The following is an 8,013-nucleotide window of genomic DNA, read 5'->3' as shown; positions in this document are numbered from 1 at the left end:
GACTTTTTATACCAGTTCATTTTATTTTAGACATTACAATTATAAAACCAGTTTATTTTACATTACAGTAACAGGAAACTGCAGAGACCAAGTTAACTGACAAAAATCTACGCAATGACAACCACAAGGCAAAAAACATAGCTGGTGCCACTACTTATGGCAATGCCACTTACATTATACCAGGTCAAATTCTTGTTGCAGGTCTTGATTTTTGTGTTACTTATTTGAGAGAGAATTCCATGTCCAGCTAACCAGCATCAATCCTCTTCAAAGTTATTATTTTGTATTTGCAGAGGTACAGTAAGGGTAGAATGGACCCTAAGCATTCTTTGACATCTAGATTCTTCCCTGACATTTCTCTTGACATTATTCCAAGGCCTGTCAATTTAGCCTTCTATGTTTTTTAAACGAATAATTACACCTGCATTCAAAATCAAAACTAAACTGTTTAGGGATGAGGAAAAGTGGGCAAGTCTCAATGATAGGAGTATTTCCAAGGGGGGAAAAATACCCAGGTGACATGAGCAGACGGTGCCTCAATACCAGAAACACACCACTAATTTCAGGAGAGTCCCAAAATTATTGTTTCAGCTACAGGCAGATTGTGGCTTCTGGAGAACAAAGATCTTCTCAGTTGTTGAAGATCTAAACAACAAGACTAGATGCACATGTAGGGCATTATTATGAAACTAACTGAAAAAGTAAGCCCCAAAAGAGCCAGGCTGCACTGTGTCAGCCAAGAATGGGTCTTGCTGCAAATGAGTACAAGCTTCAGGTCTTTTGTAGGATTATTTCAAAGAAAGCTTTCAGTACAGAACAGAATGGCAAAAACCGTTTTAATATGTATCACCAGGAGAGTCTGTGTATTGTAGATATTGGAGTCTGTTTGTCCTAAGTTACCCACAGCCTGTTTCTGCATGATCTCTTATTTAAAAGTGTCCCCCCTTTTTCTAGTAAAAAAATGGTTTACCAAAACACAAAGTTCCATTTCCTGATTTTGTTTAGGTCAGCTGGAAGCTTCTTTTTTCAGTTTCTCTAAAACCTCATCTGGCGTCATTGATACCAAGATCTTCACCACTTTTTCACGTGATTTAGCACCCTGTTTCAAACACAAAAATAGATAATTCAGAGAATCATTTCTTACTTCAAAAATACACATTTTTAAAACTCTTTGTACCCCCAATATTGGCATTATTTCAGTGGTACTATCGTAACTAGAACTAACAGTAGCAAAAGAAAGCTGTTCATCAGTAACCCTAGGATGTTGTCTGCACAGAGTAAGAGTTTTGTAGCACATAAATTGCCACTAGAGCTCCTGAAACTTAGGGGGGAAAAAACAACTGCTGGGACTTTGATGGCACCAAATATTCTAAATAGTGGCTGGAGGGCCACAAATGTTTAGCAGCTACAAATCCCCAGAGTCCTCTAGGCAAGATGGACTGATATCAGAAACAAGGCATGAAAGTTACTGATGAATACATTTTCTTCATTGTAGCACCTGTTTATTCTGATTTCTAAGCTTCAAGCAAGAAGCATAACTCCCAAAGTAGCAGGCTGACACACACAATTAAGCAAGGATTGCAGAACTACTCTTCCAAAGCAACTTAAGCCTACATGATAAATTGAGAGAGTACTATTACATGAACGTGTGAATTTAATTACAAGCTACAAATCCCAGTCCTACTCCTGTCTCAGGATTTTCTACAGAGTTACAGGCAGGCCATAGTCTTAATAGGAGTCTTAAAAATCCACTTACCCACAGAAATAGGTGTTTTTTCTGGGTGAATGATTCTGAATAGGGCCAGTCAGCCACTATCGTCATTAGCTATTTTTTTTACTTTTTTAAAATTTATTTTTCTAGGCGGGAGGGAGTGGTGTGTGAAGCTGCTACATTTTTTAACATAGCATAGAGGCTGCAAACGAAGCATGCCTCAACAGGTTCCTTTCCAAGGACTGGAAAGGGAAATAAGGAAGAAGAAATTCCCAAAGTTCAGCAATACAGGTTTCCCTCGCCAACCACGGTTTTGCCAACCATAGTTTTGAGTATTCATGCTTAATATTCTATATACCATTTTGGCTACCATGGTATACAGCTTTGAGTAACCGTGGTTTTCTGTGGCCATGCATCAGCTTGCCACCTGTCATTTTTCCCATAAGCCTTTTGTCCTGCCAACCACAGTTTTGCCAACCACGGGAACTTTCAGGAACCTAACCCTAGCAGTTGGCAAGAGAAACCTGTATATCTCTATAGAGGGCTCACACAGAGACCAACTGAATTTATATTTTGGTACTACACATTATTTGCTACCCAGTTGTCTTTCCTGTTTGGTGCAGGGGGCTGGACCCAATGATCTTCTGAGGTCCCTTCCAGCATTACAATCTATGAATCTATACTTGACTGATATTTTTATCCTATGGAGACAATGCATGCATATAATTTGTTACTTTTCAGCTGAGTTTTCTGGTTGATCAGTGTCAAAAACAGGGAAAAGGAACCACATATTATAAAATGGGGAAAATAAGCTGGATGTCCGTAAGCAATTGTCATGTGAAATTACGTCAATGAAATTCCAACCATTATTAGTAAAACCACTATATATAAAGAAGGCAGGTTTCAAAGCAGCTGGGGCAAATACAGAATGCTGTAAAACTAAAAAGTAATCACGTGAAACAAACACATTGCCAAGACAGTTTTAGTATGAAGATTCCTTCTAAATTTTTACACTGCTTGTCCATTTGAGTTATACTCTTGTTGCTATACTCCCATATTCATATTTTTGACTGGATCAACTACAACTGTGGGAGCCAACTCCTCCGGCAGGTGTGCCACCAATTGGTCCACACCCTGCCCAAAAGACACTCTGATCCTATTTCTTTGTTTGATCTGCTGCTCTGCTGTCTGTTCCTTCCCTGATCTGTAGTTAGCCACATACAGAGGCTGCCTATCCCACTTCTGGCACTCGTGCCACAGGTTGGCCACCCCTGAACTACAACTTGGAGCTTCATGTGAGAATTTATAACACAACAGTGACAAGGGCAAGGAAGACAGAATTCTAAGCAGCAACAGCCAAACAGTAACAGGTTCTTATATCCAGAGGATGTAGGTCTGGTTGGAAGTCATAAGTTAAACAAAACTGCTCAGCAGTCAGGCACAATTCAGAACGATTGTCACCAGGATAAGATATCTGGGCCCCTAAATGTCAGATTTAGAGGTGCACTGATACATTGGTCTGGTATCAGATTGGCACAGATCTAAAGAAAATTTACTGTATTGGAAATCGGCCCTATCAGGCTGATAATTTGGCCAATAAATGGCCTGTGCGTGCATGCAGCCACAGTGCAGCACAGGCAGCAAGGAGCACAGCATGGAGAGCTGCCTCCAGCTGATAAGTCTGGTGTGGTGGAAGGGGAGGGAAAGGGCTGGGGGGTAGATCAAGGACCCCATGATGAGGAAGGGTGTGGGGCTGGGACAAGCACTGTCCAGCCGGGACGGAGTGGGCGCAGCACAGAGCTGTGGCTCATTTGGGGGCTGCAAGGGGGGAGGGGCAGCTCTCGCCACTGCGTGCCACTCATCTGGAAGCCACTAGTTCAATGCCTCGTCCGGCACTCACCTGCTTGTGCAGCAGCTCCCATGGCTTCCGCCACTTATCTGGAAGGAAGGGGGGGCGGGGCATGTGTCCCTGGATCTGCGTGGGGCCAGGGCTGCACCAAGCTCTTCCTGGCAAGGCAGGGCAGGGCTGCGCTGGGAAGGGGCTACGGTGAATGTGTGGCTGCAGCCCATCCCGCTGGAAAGAACTTGGCGCAGCCCCAGCCCGCCCCACACAGAACTGGGGGCACATGCCCTGCCCCCCCGCCCTCTCGGACAAGCAGTGGGAGCACTAGTGGGAGCCGCCACATGAGCAGACGAGTACGGCAGATGAACCGCTGAACCAGTGGCTCCCGGACAAGTGGCGCACAGTGGTGGGAGCTGCTCCGCCCCCCATCCCACCCAGACGAGTCACAGCACCGTGCTGTGCCCACCTCACCCTGGCTGGGCAGCGCTTGCCCCAGCCCCTGGCCCAGCCCCACACCCTTCCTCACCAGAGGGGCCTTGATCTGCACCCCCAATCCCTTCCCTCCCTTTCCACCACATCAGACTTACCAGCTGGAGGCAGCTCTCCATGCTGCTGGTCTGGGTATCAGAAATCAGATCAGTACTGGCCAATATGCCTCCTTAAAAATTGGCTATTGGTATTGGCTGCAAAAATCTCCATTGGTGCACCCCTAGTTAGATTAGAATTAGCAGAAATGACTGGACAAGGGTGAACAATGCTGATCAATATACCTGGCTCTACTTAGCACTTATGCTAGGATAAGCAAATTAAACCTAAGCATCCTAATGAAGTAGGTAATCAAGTATTATCCCCATTTTATAGACTGGATAAAATGAGAGATTAAGTGGCTTGTTCAACCAGCAGCAAAGCTAAAATAAATCTTAAATTTTCTGTTGGTCAATCTTTCACATTCAATGCACTGAGCATTTTACCTAATGGCAGGTGCTGTTGTTTTCTAAACTGGCATAAATACATGATCAACATAGAAAAATAAGACACACATCCCCAAAATCTCCCTATTTTCATGGGCATCATAAACAAATGTGTTTAGTAAATGGATCCTACTTCAACCCACTTTTACATTTAATAAAGGGACAAATATGCCACCATCAAACAAGATATAAACTGTTCTAGTCTCCAAAAATTTCCGTTTACTGTTGCTGTCATCTTGTATAAAAGGACAACTTTTGGGGTAGTAGAACTGTGACTTTTCATGTCCTTTTATGACATGAAAGGAGTTATTTCTACCCTTGGGGCATCTACAAAGGAAAAAACACCTTCCATAATGCAGTCTACTGGATAAAAAGCATTAAGATTTAAGACTTATTTTAACAGGATAATTAACTTTAATCTTCATTCTCATATTTATCTAAACAAGCAAGTCAAACTGTCAGTGTCCAGATATAAGACCTGCAAGAAAACAGATGTATTGGAGAAGACTGACTTTAATCACGAGTTGCAATTAAATTTTTTTCCTAATGTTTAATTAGGCAATGTACAGTAAAATGTTTATCTGGCATTTAAGTAACCAGAAATTTTATTAACTGAATTACTGACCGGCCAGTTGGCCAGCCGGACACAAGGGGTAGAAAAGCTTGCACCCTGCACTGCCACTGCTACCCCTTCCTTCCCCCGCCCCTGCTCCATGTGCAGCTTCCACACCCTCCCCATCCCCATGTTATCTGAAAACCCCTGTAGGGTTTCATAGATTCATAGACTGTAATGCTGGAAGGGACCTCGGAAGATCAATGGGTCCAGCCCCCTGCCCAAAGGGCAGGAAGTCAGCTGGGGTCAGCAGGAATGACAACTAGGGCCAAGTGACCCCAGCAAGGTGACTGTCCAGTCTCCTCTTGAAGATTTCCAGAGTAGATGATTGTACCACATCTGAAGGAAGTTTATTCCACAGTCAGGACACCCTGACTGTGAAGAAATTTTTCCTAATGTTGAGTCTGAAACAGTCTGTGGCCATCACTCCTGGTTTTCCCCTCTGGTACCCTGGTGAACAGCTGTTCACCAAGCCCTTGATATGCTCCCCTAATGTAGCAGTAAACTGCTACCAGGTCCCCTTCTCAGCCTTCTCTTTTTCAGGCTGAAGAGTCCCAGGTCCTTCAGCCTTTCCTCGTATGGCTGGCTTGCTGTTCAAGTCTTTGATCATACGGGTGGGCCCTTCTCTGGACTCTCAAGCTTAACCACGTCCTTGTTAAAGTGCAGCGCCCAGAATAAAAATGCGGATTATTTCAGATAACCGGAATTTTTACATAACTGGCAATCCCCTTACCCTGGGGATGCCAGATAACAAAGATTTTACTGTAATAATAAATGCAGGTATTACTACTGTTTCCACAGAAACACTGATGCCAAACAGAACCCGACCTACTATATTCGCTAATGTGACATGAATAACTGTGGCAGTTATTTATATCCAAATATGGAAATACTTTCTAAAATAAAAACAAAAATACCACCAAAATAGGTCTGTTCAAAATGTTCCCATTTTCCAAGTTGGATTTAATATGAAAAGACATCTTTTAAAGTCACAGAACACATTAAATACAAATTTAGAAAATATAGCAGCATTGGAAATAATCCCAATTTAGGTCAGTGCAAGCAACTATGGGTAATTCTGTACTATTTCTAATGGTGCTGCTCTGAATTAGTATTTCAAAGACTTGCCATGGATTCTCTTTCCACAACTGATTTAAATGTTGTAAAATAACTCCATACTGGTGAACCGAAGGCAAGAGACTTGTATGTAAACAGTGTTTTCTCCATTTAATATGAGTAAGTTTTAACATTCTGAATTCAAATTGTAGCAGAACAAAACTAAGAGGAAAAATAAAGGATTGTACCTTATCTAAAACAACTGCACTCTTCTTCACCTCTAGAACCTTGGAGAGGTAGCGACACAGCTCTGCATTTGCCTCCCCTTCTGATGGAGGAGCAGCAATAGCTACACCTACTGCCTCAGATGTCACATCTATAATAAAAAGTGTTAGTGTTTTATCAAGGTACTCAACAAGGTCTACTTTAAAAATGTACAGTTCCTATTTTTAGAAACTATTTTTTTTGTTTAGGACCAAATAAAAACCTCTCAATAGTGTATTAGATAATAGATCACATAACATTTGACTGCGTCAAGACTATCCACTTCAGTTGCATCGTTGGCTTTTCTCATTTACCAGCAAGACTAGTTAGCTCCTCAAATGCATGTGCCTTCTGGGAAGAGTGGGCCCTTAACATCAGGACCCAACACTTCTTTTCCTTTCCATCCTTCTTCATTATAAAAGTCAATCGATCCTATGACAATTTGAGAAGACAATCTGAATGGCAATGTGGTTGTTTTTTTATACAGCTCATTCTGATGATCATAACCTGTATTGTGACAATGCGCTAGTATCCATTACCAATAGTCAAATCCACACTACATTATCAGATACCCGCTGGACCACCATCCTGTAAAGCAGTTTCTCAACCTGTGGTACGTGTACCCCTGGAGGTACGCGAGACACAGGCAGGGGGACACGAGTACCCCAACACACTCTCACCCTCTCTTCCTCTTTCTCTCTCTCTCACCTTCTTTTCCTCTCAAAACCATGGCAAAAGATTCGGTGCACCACACATTGCGTGGCACTTTAAATTCCCCAGTAATGATCTGGCGTGCTGTTTTGCACGGCACTGGGTTCAGCCCTCCTAGCTTTGGCCTACATCACCTCTAGCCCAGGTACATACTTGACTTGTGCACCCCTGGTGTAAAAGGTGGCAACCCTACCTGCACCAGATCAGACATCTGTCCTATCATAGCCTCATGTACATATGGCACACATTAGTCTGTAAATAAAAATCCCCTGGAAAACTGAGTGTTGGGGTACTTGATAAAATCTGCAGAAGTTAGTTCCTACTTGCTACTTAAAAGGTTGAGAAACACTGCGGTAAAGGACTTTTTGCACTTAAGCCTACGAGCAGGGCGGCCCTTGTAGGCAGGCTGTCCAAACCTGCACTCACTGCTTGTCTCAGAGAACTGGAATTGAACTGGCAGATGTTATTATTATTCATTATTAGGAATAATAATGAATAATATACATACATATGTACATAGACATAAATACTGTGATATAATGCTCTCGCATCATTTTAACCCCACTTCTCATTAAAGCCCGGCCCCCAGCCAACACAAGACGAGCTGCGAGGGAAAAGTGTGTTCAGCCGCTTTCCAAAGGAAGCGGTTGAGCCCCTGCCCACCCCGCACCTCAGCGGACCTCGCCCCCGGAGCGCAGAGCAGGAGGACGCCAGCCCCCCGGCTGCTTCTCACTCAGCGAAGCCCTGGCTCCCCGCGGGGGCGGAAGCAGCGAAAGGCGCCGCCTGCAGACGGGTCGCTTCCTGCCTCTCAGCCGGGCCGGGCGCGGACCCACCTGTGACAGCG

At 43.6% G+C, this 8,013-nt stretch overlaps 1 protein-coding gene across 1 annotated transcript; it reads right to left on the bottom strand.

The window, feature by feature from the left end:
• On the bottom strand, positions 1-7,315 carry CUNH15orf40 (chromosome unknown C15orf40 homolog). The gene is made up of 3 exons (XM_025212103.1): positions 6,773-7,315; positions 6,443-6,570; positions 1-1,099 (listed from the first exon to the last, which is right to left on the bottom strand). Exons 1-3 carry the CDS (start codon positions 6,870-6,872, stop codon positions 1,007-1,009), a joined length of 321 nt encoding a protein of 106 aa, XP_025067888.1. The 5' UTR covers positions 6,873-7,315; the 3' UTR covers positions 1-1,006.
• Between the last annotated feature and the right edge of the window lie 698 nt (positions 7,316-8,013).

The sequence above is a fragment of the Alligator sinensis genome, unplaced genomic scaffold (genome assembly GCF_000455745.1).
Source record: "Alligator sinensis unplaced genomic scaffold, ASM45574v1 scaffold476_1, whole genome shotgun sequence".
Taxonomy (NCBI): Eukaryota; Metazoa; Chordata; order Crocodylia; family Alligatoridae; genus Alligator; species Alligator sinensis.
The sequence above is the reverse complement of the archived record's forward strand: the minus strand, read 5'-3'. Positions and strand labels throughout refer to the sequence as shown.

Coding starts and splice junctions, on each gene's coding strand:
- CUNH15orf40 (XM_025212103.1), bottom strand. CDS start 6,872: ATGAAGAAGGATGGAAAGGAAAAGAAGTGTTGGGTCCTGATGTTAAGG. Junction 6,571..6,772: donor GGAGCTAACTAGTCTTGCTG/GTAAATGAGAAA, acceptor TTTTTATTATAG/ATGTGACATCTGAGGCAGTA. Junction 1,100..6,442: donor GTGCAGTTGTTTTAGATAAG/GTACAATCCTTT, acceptor TGTTTGAAACAG/GGTGCTAAATCACGTGAAAA.